This window comes from Cornus florida, unplaced genomic scaffold (assembly GCF_030987335.1).
Source record: "Cornus florida cultivar Cherokee Brave unplaced genomic scaffold, ASM3098733v1 CherokeeBrave_3.0.0_Hap2_Chr01, whole genome shotgun sequence".
Taxonomy (NCBI): domain Eukaryota; kingdom Viridiplantae; phylum Streptophyta; class Magnoliopsida; order Cornales; family Cornaceae; genus Cornus; species Cornus florida.
Window position 1 is genome coordinate 61260784 of NW_026775571.1, and position 17346 is coordinate 61278129.

The 17346-nt window shown below is 35.2% G+C and overlaps 2 protein-coding genes and 1 pseudogene across 2 annotated transcripts; all 3 read right to left on the reverse strand.

Moving 5' to 3' along the window:
* LOC132273243 (G-type lectin S-receptor-like serine/threonine-protein kinase SD1-13) lies at window positions 1-1239 on the reverse strand. Its single transcript, XM_059774244.1, has 3 exons — window positions 1156-1239; window positions 402-599; window positions 1-309 (listed from the first exon to the last, which is right to left on the reverse strand). Exons 1-3 carry the CDS (start codon window positions 1237-1239, stop codon window positions 1-3), a joined length of 591 nt encoding a protein of 196 aa, XP_059630227.1.
* Window positions 1240-2643: 1404 nt separating this feature from the next.
* On the reverse strand, window positions 2644-3234 carry LOC132273253 (G-type lectin S-receptor-like serine/threonine-protein kinase SD1-13). Its single transcript, XM_059774252.1, has one exon. The coding sequence runs from the start codon at window positions 3232-3234 to the stop codon at window positions 2644-2646; it is 591 nt and encodes a 196-aa protein (XP_059630235.1).
* Window positions 3235-9648: 6414 nt separating this feature from the next.
* On the reverse strand, window positions 9649-13067 carry LOC132273264 (G-type lectin S-receptor-like serine/threonine-protein kinase At1g11330; annotated as a pseudogene).
* Between the last annotated feature and the right edge of the window lie 4279 nt (window positions 13068-17346).

A 17346-nucleotide genomic window follows, 5' to 3' on the forward strand; every position in this document is an offset into this window, starting at 1 on the left:
CTAACGGCCTTCAATGATTGTAACAGTGACATTATTTGCAAAACATCTCTTATGGCTATGTTGAGAAGACCCGATATTGAAGAGAAACTGTTTTTCAATAAATGCAGGTTGCTTTGGAGTTGGAAGATTTGCAAAATCACTACTGAGCATTGATAGAATGGTGGAAATAGTAGGCCTATCTCTCGCGAATTCTTGGACACATAGCAGCCCTACGTGTATGTATCTCAAGATCTCCACTTGGAAGCACGGATCAGATATTGTCGGATCTATTAGCATTACAATCCTATGTTCATTCCATAGTTTCCATGCCTGAAGACAGTAAACAACCATAAAATGCTGACATTGGAAAGTTTAGATGGAGCTATGAATAACAAAGGCCAATGCGTTCCAAATGGACTTACAAATCCAAGAAGGCTCAAAGAGTGCTCATCCTGATAAAAACTAGTGTTTCTTCGCGCACTTGCAATCTTTAATAAAAGCACTCCAAAGCTATAGATATCAGATTTTTTCGAGAATTTCCCTTCCATTGCATATTCTGGGGCCATATAGCCACTACATTGAATCATTTCAGCCCAAATAGAAAAATTATTTGAGTTGAACTATCCAGTGAGAAAGAAAGTTATAAAATAGAAATGATTAAGCATTTGGACAAAGTAATAGATGCTTACTATGTTCCCACAACCCTTCTAGTGTTGGCTTGGTCTTCATTGCCTCCACAAATCTTTGCCATGCCGATCTGAAATTTTTGGGTTAAGCTCTTCGTCCAACAAAATGTTACTTGTCTTTAAATCTCTATGAATAATATTTAATTTGGAATCCCTATGGAGGTAAACTAGGCCTTGACCAGTCCCTTCAATAATGCTGGCACGTTTTCTCTAATCCAAGAGTTATTTTTTGCTTGGATCTAAAACCAAAAACTAAATGAGAAAATCTATGTATTCTTCAAAATATTATTATTATGCAGTAGCCATGCTGAAGCAATGAATAGAAAACAACTAAAGATGACAAAAAGATCACACTTTGGATGAACTGACCAAAGAGAAATGCATCCAAGCTTTTATTTGGCATGTATTCATAAATCAACATATTTTCTTCTCCATCCATACAACATCCAATAAGTCAAACAAGATTACGGTGCTGGAGCTGACAAATCACCAAAACCTCATTCATAAACTCCTCCAGCCCTTGTCCAAACAATCTTGAAAGCCGTTTAACAGCTATTCCTTCTTCACTTGGCATTTTCGCCTGAAAATAAGGTAAAAGTGAAATTATTATTATTACTTTTATTTTTCTTATTGTTAGTAAAGCTTCTACTCCAAAAGAACAAATATTACCTTATACACTGGACCAAAACCACCCTGCCCAAGTTTATTGGCCACATGAAATTCGTCTATTGCAATCATCTTCAAATTTAGCTTGCTTCAGTTTATCTCCAAGCACACTTTCATTTGAACGCTCTGGACCGGCTTCAATTTTCTTCCTTCCTGAATCAGAATTTAGTTATGCAATCATTTATTAACAGAAAATATTTTATTTATCTAGAGTTAATTGTAATGGGAATATACCTCTTGGCTTAGACATCCACCTCCAAGAAAGATAAATGCAGATAGCAGTCGCTACTGACCCTATGATCACTGCAATTGTAATAGCTATTTGTGTGTTTCTCTTATATCTGTAAGACAGAACAAAATTTGAAGGAGTGGAGTTGAAATAAAAGAAAGAATTGAGAATTTATTATAGACGCCGCTCTTTTCTTTGGTAAATTAGAAAAAGATTTATGCTAATGCTGTCAAAATGGATTAATGGATTATTGACTTAAAAAATTGATCATGAATTTCAGATAGTACAATGGTTACTGTTTTGATAGATCACATCCAAGAAAAAGATTAAAATAAACCAGTAAACAAACAATAGAAGCATAAGAGGATTATTTAAATTACAATATCAAAAAAGGAGATGCAACACCTTACCAAGCTCTGAATATGCCACACGGATGTAAAGATCCACCCCACCATAGGGGAATTTCTGTATGTCAATTAAGTTTTCGCTCCATTGCAAACAACCAATACCACTATAATATCCATAGGCTATGCATGAACAATTATTCAAGCACTCGCTTCTGCAGCTATTCTCCAATATTGCAGGTGACAACTTTGCAAAGGCCGGCACTTTAACTGTCTTTTTCTTTAAGAACCCGTCTTCTTTTCCCTTCCCGCCATTAATGTTGTTTCTCTTGCACTGCAACTGTCTCCTCCTCACACATCCACTGGTCCAATTTCCTCTATTCCATTCCTCCATATCCTTTGATTCAAACCCTTGTAAACATGTGCAAATTGGTGAATCCTGCACATTGCAGCTTCCAAATGGACCGCACTTGCCATATGCATCGCATTCATTTCGTGGAGCCAGAACCGTATCTTCCCAATTCTCCTTTCCAACATCCCTGTATCTCTGCACTACAATTCCATCAGAATTCAAGAAAAAGTAACACACGGATTCATCTCTAGAAGTATAAGTTGTATAAACTGTTCCTTCTTTATCATCCACGACCTCAAGAGTGTTGTAGTTCACAACCATATTGGGTACTCCAATAATGCTCTGTCCATTCCATGGACCACTCCACCAGTAAGGATGACTACCACTCTATACATACAGTTCTGGAATATTCAAGGGATTCAAACCATAAATGAAGCTTCCAGTAGATGGATCCAAAGAGCTTTTCCACGAGGTGAGCACAGTCCTCTCACCTGTATATTTGTTGGTACTAATTTTCATCTTCTGCAACATTGAATCAGAAGGGTGTTCAAAACTCTCCCACGTTATGCTTCCGCCAATGTTATCTTGCAACACAAGTTTCCCAGAATCTAAAAGCTGGGCACTTGAATGCGCCGAAGAATTTGGAACATTTGATGACCAAACAATCTGTTTCTGTCCATCCATGACCACAAGGTTGCCATCTTCAGATATAGTCAGAGTCCCGGAAGAATCATTAAGGGGTTTATCTCTATTTGCTACCTGGACCACAGCTGTAACAGGGACATTGTTATACCAGATAGCAACATAACGCTTTGTAGCATTGAAGGGGCTAAAAAATCCCAGTTTGAAAGTTGCACCATTGGAGACTATACTTTCAGGGTCGTTGATTCGTTGAATTGGTGTAATTGTGTCTGTGGCAGTGCTAAACTCTAGTTGGAAAAAGTAAAACATGAGAACAAGGTTTTGTAGAAGAGTCATTAAGCATGTACTATGGTAGGTAGGATAACTCTAATGCATTCACTCATATTTATATACACCAAGAATTTATTTCTCCAACTCATCAGCATTTTATTTTATACGAAAATCATCACTGAATTACCAATCAGAAAGGAAAAATAAAATAATAATTCAACATTGAATTCTTACAACTTTTGCAGACTTTTAAATTCAGACCCTTAAATTATTGAAAAACTTTGGCACGAAAGTTTCTGAGAATAAAACTATGTGGCATGAATGTTTCTAATTTTTTTTTTTTTTTTTACCATTTTCTAGAATTTTTTGAATTTTACGGGGGCATTTTCGTCTTTTCACGTTTTGCTTGCCTGGCACCGTGAGGTGTGTCGGGTGTGTCAAAGAGTTGGTTGAAGCATTCCTTTGAGTTCAAGACTCTTTAAAATGCAAGGGTGACCATTTTGGTATTTTTTCGTTTTTGAGCTGGACGGTCTCGTGTGGGACCCACTACTGGATTTGTAGCGTACGGGGTGTTGTTTGGGTCCATTTGCATCACATTTATTTTATTTAATGTGTTATATATGGTTGAGAATTATTATGTGTAGGTATATATATATATATAATATTGTGGTGTAAAAATAAAGTTAAAAAGAAAATTTTTGTTTAAAAAAAAAAAAAATGGTGGGATCCACCACTTATATGAATTGCGGCCAAAAGGCCATGTTGGCCTCACATTCCCCCCCCCCCCCCCCCCCCCCTCTTTTCTTGTTCATTTTCTTTTTTCTTTTTAAGCAGAAATTCAATCATTGATTTCTCCCTCACCAATTGGAATTTTTGGGTGCTGTTTGCGACAAAACGGAAAGTTTGTCGAGATCTTCGATTTGATCGAAGCAAAGGTAATTTTGGTGTTTCGAATTCTAGGGCTTGGATTTGGGCAAATTGAGAGTTTTTGCATCTAAGTGAGGTAGGGATCCCTAATCCATAATCTTCTTGTGCTTTTGTAAATTATCTTGTATAAATTGTTACCTAGCATGTTCAATTTGTATAAATTCTTGCAAAAATTGCTTAAATGTTGTATATGGAATGTTTAATTAGGTGTTGAATGATGTGTTATGATCGAGCATGCTTGTGTGGACTAAAATTCATGTTTTATAAGCTTACCATGCTAGATTATTATTGAATGAAAGTATTCTTTTTTTTTATATATATATTTATTTACTTGTAAAGCATGCTATGTGCTTTCAGTTGAATTAATTATATGAAAATGAGTATTGGCATGGTATGAAAAGGCATGATGCGTTTCATGCATAGGCATTGGGTAAGGAAAATGGGAAAGTTATTTTGAAATGGAATGAAAAAGGTTTTGGAAAAAAAGTTTTGAAAGGATTTGCGAAAACCCGGCCGCCTAGGAGTTGCCTAGGGATCGCGCCGTTAGTATGGCCTAGAGAGAACTGGGGTGATTTTTCTAGTGTGGTTGAGTTACCTGGGCCCAAATGATGCCATGGGACGGGTTATACTAATGGTTTGAAAATGATGACGGAAAAATGTTTTGGAAATATGGAGCGACATTGCATGACATAGTTCGTTTATAACTTGGATTATGTTGTTGATGTTGTGGTTCTATTTTTTTTTTGGAAATGGCATGATCTCGGTTCTTTTTCTTATTCCTTGTTTAGATTCACAGAGTCACAAGAGGTGTGTCTTAGGCACGTCCTATTGAGTCATTGTGCTCACCCCTTTATTATTAATATTTTTCAGGACACATGAAGGAGGTGGTGGATGACCATCCACAACAAGATTAGACGGGATTGGACATTTATATTTTTACTATTTTTGTTTAGAATTTTAATATTTTGTAAATGTAAATCTTGACTATTCTATAAAAATTCAGTATAATTTGTATAATGTTATAAATTATGGACTTTTGATTTCAGCTATATTTCATGAACTGTAAATTGATGTAATTAGAGTATGTCCCTTGTAAAGAAGTATGGGACTAGGTAGTAGACTGGTGCTTCTATGTTTTATTTTTTTTTTTTTTGATGGAATTGGAGGAACGGGACTCTTTTTATATGTATATTGATGTTTTGGGAATGTTTTATATTATTTGCGTTCTACGTTAGGACATGATAGATTAGTTTATGGCCAATTGAGGTGATTATATTTTTTTATGCATTTCAACAGGTTGTGGTAGGACCCTTTTTAGCAGAGGTCATGCCGAATATTTTTTGTTATGACCGGTAGCATTTTAGGGTCGTTTTAATTGTAGTTAAAAAGTGATCATTGTTGATTTATTCTTGGAGATGTTTATAGACTTCATTCTTTTTTATTTATTTATTCCCAAAGTATCATTCATTTTCTTACCAATAGGCAAAAACTAGCAAAACAGAAATGCTGCTATGCATCTTAATTATAAGGATCAACCTTTTAGGAGTCTGTTCTGCAATATTTCCATAAAGGTTTAAATGAAGATTGAGCATACAAATTTAAAATTCCTTGAATTTAAGTCCTAAAAAAAAAAAAAAAAAAAAACCTTCTCTGCCTTAGGACATTCATGATTTTGGTTAGACTAGAACTTAAAGTTACATTCATGATTTTGGTTAGACTAGAACTTAAAGTTACAGTTGAGAGTATCAAAATTCAAATTTTAACATGACAGGCTGATATATGGCAAGGGACGGTCATGGTGATGGTACCAACAACTCCCTTTACCGACGGTTGTGACCATAATTCAAGATCGTAACTTCTGACCACAATTCAAGATGGACTTCTGTCCATGTTCTAGTTATTAGACACAAATTAGCATGTATATCTTTAATATGTGTCATGGAGGTTTGGTTGATGAAAACATAATTATGTTGACCAATATGCCAATGGCCTAGCAGTACCAGGCTCTTACTTTCCAAAGGAAGGTCAAAGGTTCGAGTCTCGATGGATGTATGTGCGTGTGAGTATCAATTAAGAAAAAGAAAACATAATTTTTATTTATCGACATGTATATGAAGTGTCGGACACAGAGTGTGTGTCTCCGGCATGGGTACGGCTCCTTCGTAAAATTATCCATACTTCCTAGCGTACAACATAGTATTTTATTATGATATGAAATATATATATATATATATATATATATATATATATATATATTGTTATGCAAGCAAAATATAATACATTAGGTCCATCCAAGGCCTGCAGTTTAGGGAACTTAGGCCCGAGCCTATTAGGTTTTGACTTTTCAGCGGGCCAAGGGGTCATGCCTGAAGCCCAAATTTGCATCCAGGCTAAAAGATGCTTCTTTTTACTACACATGAATCATAAGGTAGATTCATGCTGAAAAAATCAAATGTAATATATAAGGTGGGCTATCAAATAGGCTTTACACACATACACACACACACACACACACACACACACACACATACACACACACATATATATATATATATGTATATTCTCTCTCGCAAATTCACAATATCCCTATTTTTTAGTGGTGTAGACGGATCGGATTGGTTCCACTTAGACCTAAAATCAAAACCAATCATGTCCCACGCTTTCATAAAAACCAAAACTAATTCTAACTGCACCGATGAGAGTCTAAATTTGAATCAACACAATTAGTAAACCATCACATTGATTTTTGAATTGTGTTTTTGTAAATAACGCCAGCCCAATCTGTGAAACATCGGATTGATTTTACGAATTAGACTTTTATAAACAACGCAATTTATCCCAAGATATAAGATTGAAATGAAATAATTAAGACAATATAGTGACTGCAAGTTGTAACTACATGATGAAGAATTATAAATCATGTGGTTTATACTCACCAAATTATTTCAGTGGCCTCCCATAATTGGAGAAATAGAAAATAAGCTCAAAAACAATACTGAACTTTGATTCATGAATTACATAAATATATAGTAATATAATTTATGTATATTATAGAAATATATATTATAAGGGGATGGGGGTTAGCCTATTATGTTTTGGGTTAAATAGTATTATATATATTCATATATATTATATGAGTAACAAATAGGATCAGATTCATAGATGAAATAAGTTTTTTTATACCCCAATTCATGAATCAAACCGATTCCTATGCATCGCTTATTTATGAAACTGCGACCGGACCGATAGTATGAACAACATGGGTCAGATTCACAAATCAAATGAACACACTGCTTTCTCTTTTAATGTTCTCTAGCAATCTTATATAGTTTACATATTTTGAGGGGAATTTTGACTAACCCAATTGTCTTCTTCAAACACTTTTCAAGAAAACAACTCACAAGTTGGGTTGTATCTTGAAACTGTATAGCTTTTTCATGCACGGGAACGAGGGAGGCTCATACAAAATTTTGTCACTCTTATTGTTTCTTTCTTTTTAATAAGGGCTAAAAACATTTAAAAAAATAATAATAAATAAAAAGCCCTATTATTTACAACAACTACATATAACACCCTCAATTATTAAAAAAACTCTCTAAACTAACATAAACTATCACATTGCCCCCCTTTCCGTTACAGAACCGTTAAGTGACTGTGAAATGACAAGAATGCCCTTGATATTATATTAATATTATATTAAAATGAAATTGTGAATTTAAAATGACAATTATGCCCCTGTGTGAAACGATGTAGTATTGGGCAGCCTTCTTCATCATCTTTGGAGGTCTTCCACGTGGTCTACTTGACTCTCCCTCCCTCTCTCTCTGGTATGTATGGAAATTGTATGTCCCTTTCTCTCTTTAAATTTTACATATAATAATTCTTATATATGGTGACAACCTAATTCCTTTCACTCCGAAAGTGATCTCTAATTATTCACTCCCCTTTTTAAACCCCAACCCATTATTCCATATTTATAACCTGCATGCAGGCAATTGGGCCTTCTTGCTGCCCATCTTCATCCCTCACTCTCCCCAATCCTTCTACTCCATTAGGGCTTCCTTCCCAGCACAAGAAGCTGTGCCAGCGAGGTGTGGTGGTCCCAAAAAAGACAAATGATAGCCATGCGGCAGTGGCAATGAGCAATGACACCACTACGATGACGGCGGTGCTAGTACGGCTCTGCCTCCACTGGCGCCTTCGCAATCAGCTGATATAGTTATCGTCGTCATGTTGATGATGGTGGGGCGAAGTCGTCAACTTTACTGACTTCATCACTGCCAACATTCATCTCGGCCGACGACCGGTGCGGAGAGGGGTGATGTCGAGTGGACGATGGTGGAAAATAGGAAAATCCAATATACAGCCAGAGTAGAAAGTTGGGAAAGGAGAATAAAAATAAGATTCAATTTTTAGGGTTTTGGATATGTTTTAGGGGTTAAAGTAGAGAGAAAAGATCAAAACAAAGCGATATATATGATAATGATAAGACGATCTTAATAGAAAGGAGCTTTCTATAAGTCGTATCTTTGTGTTTGGGTGTGAGTGAGAGAGAGAGAGAAAAAGATAGATAGAGAGAACGAAAGAAGACTGTAGAGAAAGGCAATTTGGTCATTTCAAGAGAACAAGGGTATTTTGGCCATTATAATGCAATATATGGTGCACGTGATGGTCGCGTGATAAGATCCCATTAATTTTAGATGGTCAACTAACAGGGAGGGGTTGATATGATATATTTTTAAAAACGTGATTGGGTAATATAATAGTTTATGTACTTGAGGGGATTAGTAGATAATTTTAATAATTCTATGATATTTATATTTCAATTATTCTATATTTGAATTTAACTTCTGTACCTTGTATATGATACATGATTGCAACCTACACACACATATATAAAAATACAAGTGACCATGTATATTATTATTATTCATATGTGTGATGGTATAGATTTCTCAGGTCACATAATCCCATTACCTCTATAAATCCAAGAATTTACTCATCTCTTGTAATAGTCATTTCACAAGTGCAATTCATACTGACATTCCAATGCCCAATTTATTTATATAACTCCAATCTAACCCCAAACACATCAAAATATTTAAAATTGAGCATTCAACTATCCAAAATAAAATAAAATAAAATCAAATAAATAAAGTAGTTAAAATCTCCTGCTTTTACATGTCTCAATAAAATAAGTAATTAACAATGATAAATTAAGTAATTAAATTTCATCAGCTTCACAAGCCACGTGACACAACCACTCAGGTTTAGGGCTCCCAAAGGTTCCAAACCCTTGCTTACTTTTCTTGCATAGCTCCATAGACCAAATCGATTTTGACACAATCAACACACCAATCATTGAATGTTAGCATTTCTTCAAAGACAACCTAGGCACATCTCAAGAAGGAGACTACATTTCAATAGTATAAATACCTACACCAATTCATAGAGTTGATGAACACATTTTGTAAAACAAAACAACATTTTGCATAACCAATTAAAGTGTACTTAATGGATGATAGTAAGAGGAATACTAGAAGAAGTTGCGTGCTAACGGCCATACATGGTTGTAATAGTTACATTATTCGCAGAACATCCCCTTTGGCTCTGTTGAGAAGACCTGCATATTTCAGTAAATGCAGGTTGCTTTGGAGTTGGAAGATTTGCAATTTCACTACTACGCATCAAAAGAACGGGCGACATAGTTGGCCTATCAGTGGCAGAATCTTGCACACATAACAATCCTATATGTATGTATCTCAAGATCTCAACTTGCAAGCATGGATCGAAAATTGTTGGATCTATTAGCATTACGATCCTATCTTCATTCCATAACTTCCAGGCCTGGACACAATGACACAACCACCAAAAGTTGAAATTAGAAAGATTAAAATGAACTATACGTAGTAACTGAGCCAATAGTTCGAGTGAACTTACAAATCCTAGAAGGGTTAAAGAGTGCTCATCATGGTAAAAGCTGGTGTTCTTTCGCCCACTTACTATCTCTAACAACAATACTCCAAAGCTAAAGACATCAGATTTTTCTGAGATTCTTCCTTGCATTGCATATTCGGGGGCCATATAGCCACTACATTGCATCATGACAGCCCGAATAGTAAAATTATTTGAGTTGAAGTTTGCCATGAGAAAGACAAATTATCACATGAATAATTAATCATTTTGGACAAATTAAAGCAAAAGCTACTTACTAGGTTCCAACAACCCTTCTAGTGTTGGCCTGTTCTTGGTTGCCTCCAAAAATCTTTGCCAAGCCGAAATCTGAAATTTTTGGATTTAAATTTTCATCCAACGGAACGTTACTTGTCTTCAGATCTCTATGTATAATCCTTAATCTAGAATCCCTATGAAGGTAAAGAAGGCCTCGGCCAATCCCTTCAATAATGATAGCACATTTTCTCCAATCTAGGAGTCTTCGCTTGATTGGATCTGAAACAATATTGAAGAAAAGAAAAAACAAGTATGTGAAAGTTTTTTGGAAAATTAAAATTGATGTTGAGATAAGATTTATAGTTTTAGACTTATAGTAGATCAATATGTTCACAAACACTACAAAAGAAAAGGCTTTCTGTCTTCTCAAAACAATGAAGTTCCTGCTAATTGAAATAACAAAAAAAAGCTTTATCATGAACTAACCAAAGAGAAATGCATCCAAGCTTTTATTTGGCATGTATTCATAGATCAACATTTTTTCTTCTCTTTCAACACAGCAGCCAAGAAGTCTAACAAGATTGCGATGTTGGAGTTGGGAAATTACCACAACCTCATTCATAAACTCCTCCAGCCCTTGTCTAGAGGATCTCGAAAGCCGTTTGACAGCTATATCTTGTCCGCTAGATAGTTTTCCCTGAAATTAAAGATGAAAGTGAATTTTTTTTATATTTTAAACAGCATAGAGCTTCGATGAACAAACATTACCTTGTACACGGGACCAAAACCACCCTGCCCAAGCTTATTGGCCACATCAAAATTGTCTGTTGCAATTGCTAGTTTCTCAAAACTGAAAAGAGGTAGCTCTTCAAGTTTAATTTGGCCGAGATTATCTCCAAGCATTCTTTCATTTGAACAATCTGGATTCACTACCCCTCTTTTAAATAATAACTTCGCCCTCTTTTTCTTCCTTCCTGATTCAAAATTTAGTAATAAGTAATCTATATAATAACAGCAATATGTGCAAATCTCTTGAGCTAATTTTAATGGGCATATACCTCGTGGTCTAGCCATCCACATCCAGGAAAGAAAGGTACAGATTGCAATGGTCAATGAGCCTATGAGCACTCCAATTGTGATATCTAGTTTTGTTATTCTCTTTTTTTCTGTAAAACACAACAAACTTTGAGAGAGTACTCGTGTTAATACAGATTAAAGTATTGGGAGTTTAGACACTTTCCGTGGCTTTCTTTTTCTGTGGGCAAATGGGAAAAGGTTTTATACTTAAGCTATTAATATAGACAACAAACGCATTTCTGAACTAAAGTACAAATGTCGGGTGGCTAACATGTTTAGAATATGCAATGGTTCAAATTCAAGTGATATTTGCTTAAACTTTGAAGAAAAAAGAGAGGATTTGAAGCACATATTATTGTTATTTGCTTATATTTTGAAGGATGATGAAAAACACTTACCGAGTTCTGAATATGCAACACGGATGTAAAGATCTGCTCCACCGTAGGAGAATTCCTGTATGTCAATTAAGTCTCCGCTCCACTGCATACAACCAATGCCAATTTTATATGAATAAGCTATACAAGAACAATTATTCAAGCACTGACTTCTGCACTTGTCTTCAGGAGCAAATAGCAGCAACTCAGCTAAGGCCGGCACTTTCACCATCATTAGCTTTATAAACCCATCTTCTTTGCCCTTTTCACCACCACTGTTGTTTCTCTCACACTGCAATTGTCTCTGTATCCTCCTTACACATCCACTGGTCCAATTTCCTCTACTCCATTCCTCGATATGCTTTGGAACAAACCCTTGTAAACAGGTGCAAATTGGTAAACCGTGCTCATTGCAGCTCCCAAATGGACCACACTTGCCATAAACTTCACATTCAGTATTTGGAGCCGACCACACATTTTCCCAACTCTTGTTCTTCTTCATTAGATTTCCATCAGAACTTAAGGCAATATATAACAGAGGAGACACTTGTAAATACGTATAACTCATGTGCATGTTCCCTTCTTTATCCTCTGCAACATCATATGTGCTAAAATGGTACACCGAAATCATTTCAGGTATGCCGATAAAAATCTGCCCATCCCATGGACCGCTCCGCCAGTATGGACGACTGCCGTTCCATATATATATTTCCAGAATATTCTGAGGATTGATGCCCAAAGTGAACCTTCCATTGGATGGGTCTGAAGGACTTTTCCACGAGGTCAGCTGAGTCTTCTTGTCTGTAAACCTGTTGGTACTAAGTTTCATCCCCTGCAAGAAAGAATCAGAAGGGTGTTCAAAACTCTCCACATTATGTTTCCATTAGAGTCATCTCGCAATACAAGGTTTCCGGAATCAGAAAGCTGGGCACTTGAACTCACAGAAGAATGTGCAACACCTGATGACCAAACAATCTGTTTCTGTCCATCCAAGACCACAAGATTGCCATCCTTGGATATTGTCACAGTACCAGAAGAATCATTAAGAGGTTTATCCCGATTCGCTACCCATACCACAGCCGTCGCAGCGATCTCATTGTACCAGATACCAACGTACCTTTTACTAGAATTAACAGGGCTAAAAAATCCCAATTTGAAGGTGTCACCATCGGAGATTATAGTTTCAGTGTCACTGATGGGTTGAGTATATGTAATTGTGTCTATGGCAGTGCAAAATTCATTAGTACAACAAGAACAGTAAAATATGAGAACAAGGGTTAGAAAAAGAGTGGCTTGTACCATGGCAATTAAGTCCAATAACTCAGTTGAGTGGCTCTTGTTGGTGACCATGGAAGCTGTGATGTCTTCTGACCTGTTGCCAAAGGACTTCCATGCATCAACAGTAATTCAACTCTCCATAAAAATCATTATTCTTTCCTCATACTTCTCCACATCACAAATACATATTGCATGGAAGGATTCAAATCTACGACCAGTCATAAGCTTTGAATGGAAATCCCGGTAAGCGGAAGCAGTATCCTATGATGCTATATAAGACAAATTGTGAATTTAAAAATGTTTTTTGTTCTTTCATTATTGGTTTGGTTGCGCATTACTGATAATTTTATCAAATTCATGTTGTCTGCAATATAAATCAAAGATCATGCGCAGTTTAAGCATTATTAATTTATAAACCATATTATAAACAAAGATGAGGTCTAATCACGAATCAATTCTTCTACACTTTTAACAATTTTTTGACTAATAGTAATAAGAGGCTCAATTAGCATGGTAAAAGCACATGCTAATTAGCTACTTAAATTTGACCTAGAGAGAGAGTTATGCAATTATTTCTCTCTTTTTTACTTTCTTTCACTTTTTACTAATAATTTTTATCTAACCAAATGGACCCTTTACTCTTTAAATTGCAAAGGTTTCTAGATCTTACTCTGTTATATGTCAACTAAACTATACTTCAACTAGAAATGGTTCAAAAATGAAATGGATTGGTTGGACGGTTGAAACAGTCTTCACAACCTGATTATTTTTTTAAGAAAATAAAATGAAAGATTGAAGGTTTTAAAATCTTTGCTCCCATGTCAATCGTCTCTATTTGACCATACATTGTCAGCACAAATATAAAAACTTTTACTTGCTCTCCCTTTTAGTGCTCTTTATATAGACCTTTGTATATGATACAAATTGTTAAATAGTGAGTTTGTATAAAGGTCAAATTAACGATGGAACTAAGTGGAGCTTAGGGGGGAAGTGCCCCCTTAAATGTTTTATAAATTCATTTTGCTCCTTTCAAATATTTTTATTTTGTATACGATCCGGATTTTTTCCCATACACATAGTATCTTGAGATTGGACTAAGTCATAGTCAAATCTATTTCTTGAAGCCCTTGGTTTGAATTTTTTTTTTTTTTTGTCCTTCAAAGTTCAAGCAAACACAAGCGCACATTGATGATATTGCCCCAACCTCCCTATGTATTTTTTCCCCATATACATAGTATCTTGAGATTGGAAGTCATAGTCAAATCTATTTCTTGAAGCCCTTGGTGGCCCTTGGTTTGAAATTTTTTTATTTTTCAAAGTTCAAGCAAACGCAAGCGCTGATGATATTGCCCCAACCTCCCATTTGTAGTGGAGAGACTATACCACCTGAACTAATACTAATTGGTAGTTTGAATTTTCATTTTGTCGAGAAAAACCTTTAGGTAATTTAAAATTTTAAACACATATTTTTGAAACATTTGACGACCAAACAATCTATTTGTGTCCATCCATGACATGTACTACAAGGTTGGTCGGAGTCACAGAAGAATCATTAAGGGGTTTATCTCTATTGTGGTCCTAATTTTGTTTTGGCTTGGGTCGCGTTACTATTCGGTTATGATTTGGAAATTTGAAGTGAAAAAATTGACCTATTTTCTCTTGCAGGTCGTGAGCCTAGGTTGTAGATTCTCTGGTACCCAGTGTATAATTGCATTTAGGGTTTGTAGTGTGATATGAGAGAAGGGAGGTTTGGGAGCTAAAACTTGTAATCTCATACTTATGGCATAATGAAATGTTTACCGGATCTTGACCGTGGACATAGGCACTTAAATTTTCGTAAGTAGTGTGATTCTTGTTTAATTTCTTAAGTGTTATGAGTTGGTTTGTGGGGTTTGAACGTGTAACCATTGGGGATTATAGTTTTGGGGTTGAGTTGATGTAATTATGTCTATGGCAGTGCGAAATTCTATAGTACAAGAACAGTAAAATATGAGAACATGGATGGGAAGAAGAGTCCCTAATCTTGTACGTACCATGGCCAGTCCAATAACTTAGTTGGGTGCTTCTTGTTGATGAAGAAGGAAGGTGTGATGTCTTCTAACCCGTTCCCAAAGGACTTCCATGCATCAACCCTAATTCAACTCTCCATTTACTCATGAGCAGTGACGTAGTCAGAAAAAAGAAGGGGCCACTTGAACAGTAATAAAATAAAAAATTATAGAAAATGTAATATTTCTGAATTTTCGCCATTTTCCGTTTGAACAGTGATGCCTTTTCTCGTTTTACGTGTCGGACACCGTGGAGTGTGCCGGTTGTGTCCGAGAGTTGGTTGGGACAGTTCATTGAGTCTATGACTCTTTGAAGTGCCAAGGTTGCCATTTTTGCATTTTTTTCATTTTTTGGGTTGGACAGTCTCGTGTGGGACCCACTACAAGAATTGTCGCGTACGGGGGTGTTGGTTGAACCCATTTGCATCTCATATATTTTATTTGATTTGTTTTATATGGATGTGATTTGATATTTGTATATATATAAAATTGTGGTGTAAAATAAAAGAATTAAAAAAAAAATAATTAAAAAGTCACTACAATAAATTTGGGTTCTTGCCACAAGACACTTCTTGGCAAAAACTTTCAAATTTCGTGGAGAAGGCCTTTTAGCCACAAGAAATAGCTCGTGGCTCGGTCGTGGGTGTAGCCCCATCACAAAATGCCAATAATCACGACTATAAATTTCCGTGGCAAAATGTGAACCTTTTGCAACAAATTTGACCCCGTAGTAAAAATACCTTCTATTGCCACAAGCTATTTCGTCACTAAATAACAATATTTCCATGGCAATTAGCAATCCCGATATAAGAATTAGTCGTGGCTAATTCAATCCTTTTGCAACTAAAATATTTATCGTGGTAGAATAGGTGTTTTCCCACGGAATTTATTTGTGGTTATTAATTTAATTACCCACGAATATATGTCGTGGCAAATATCCAAAATAGGCCACAGAGTTTATTCATGGCTATAATTATAATTGCCCACGAATATATGTCGTGGCAACTATCCAAAATAGGCGACGGAGTTTATCCATGACTATTCTATTATTAATAAAATAAAATTTAATTTAATAGCCTAAAATATATATTGTGGCAAATACCAAAAAATAAGCCATATATTTGTTGTGGCACGATAAGAATTTGTGGCAAACCTATTAATTATTAACATTATAAACAAAAGAAATAATATCAAAAAAATATATATATATTAGATCAACACGATTATGCAAATAAATAAATACTTGATATTGTGAATTTAAAACTATTTTTTGTTCTTTCATTATTGGTTTGGTTGCGCATTACTGATAATTTTATCAAATTCATGTCGTCTGCAATATAAATCAAAGATCATGCGCAGTTTAAGCATTATTAATTTATAAACCATATTATAAACAAAGATGAGATCTAATCACGAATCAATTCTTCTACTCTTTTAACAATTTTTTGACTAATAGTAATAAGAGGCTTAATTAGCATGGTGAAAGCACATACTAATTAGTTACTTAAATTTGACCTAGAGAGAGAGTTATGCAATTATTTCTCTCTTTTTTACTTTCTTTGGCTTTTTACTAATAATTTTTATCTAACTAAATGGACCCTTTAATCTTTAAATTGCAAAGGTTTCTAGATCTGACTCTGTTATATGTCAACTAAACTATACTTCAACTAGAAATGGTTCAACAAATGAAATGGATTGGTTTGACGGTTGAAACAGTGTTCACAACCTGATTATTTTTTTAAGAAAATAAAATGAAAGATTAAAGGTTTAAAAATCTTTGCTCCCATGTTGCATAGTACATGTCAATCGTCTCTATTTGACCATACATTGTCTGAACAAATATAAAAACTTTTACTTGCTCTCCCTTTCAGTGCTCTTTATATAGACCTTAGTATATGATAAAAATTGTTAAATAATGAGTTTGTATAAAGGTCAAATTAACGATCTAGCTAAGTGGAGTTTAGGGGGGAAGTGCCCCCTGAAATGTTTTAGAAATTCATTTTGTTCCTTTCAAATATTTTTATTTTGTATACGATCCGGATTTTTTTTCCACACACAAAGTATCTTGAGATTGGACTAAGTCATAGTCAAATCTATTTCTTGAAGCCCTTGGTTTGATTTTTTTTTTTTCTTCTTCAAAGTTCAAGCAAACGCAAGTGCACACCAATGATATTGCCCCAACCTCCCTAGGTATTTTTTTCCCAAATACATGGTATCTTGAGATTGGACTAAGTCATAGTCAAATCTATTTCTTGAAGCCCTTGGTGGCCCTTGGTTTGAAATTTTTTTATCCTTCAAAGTTC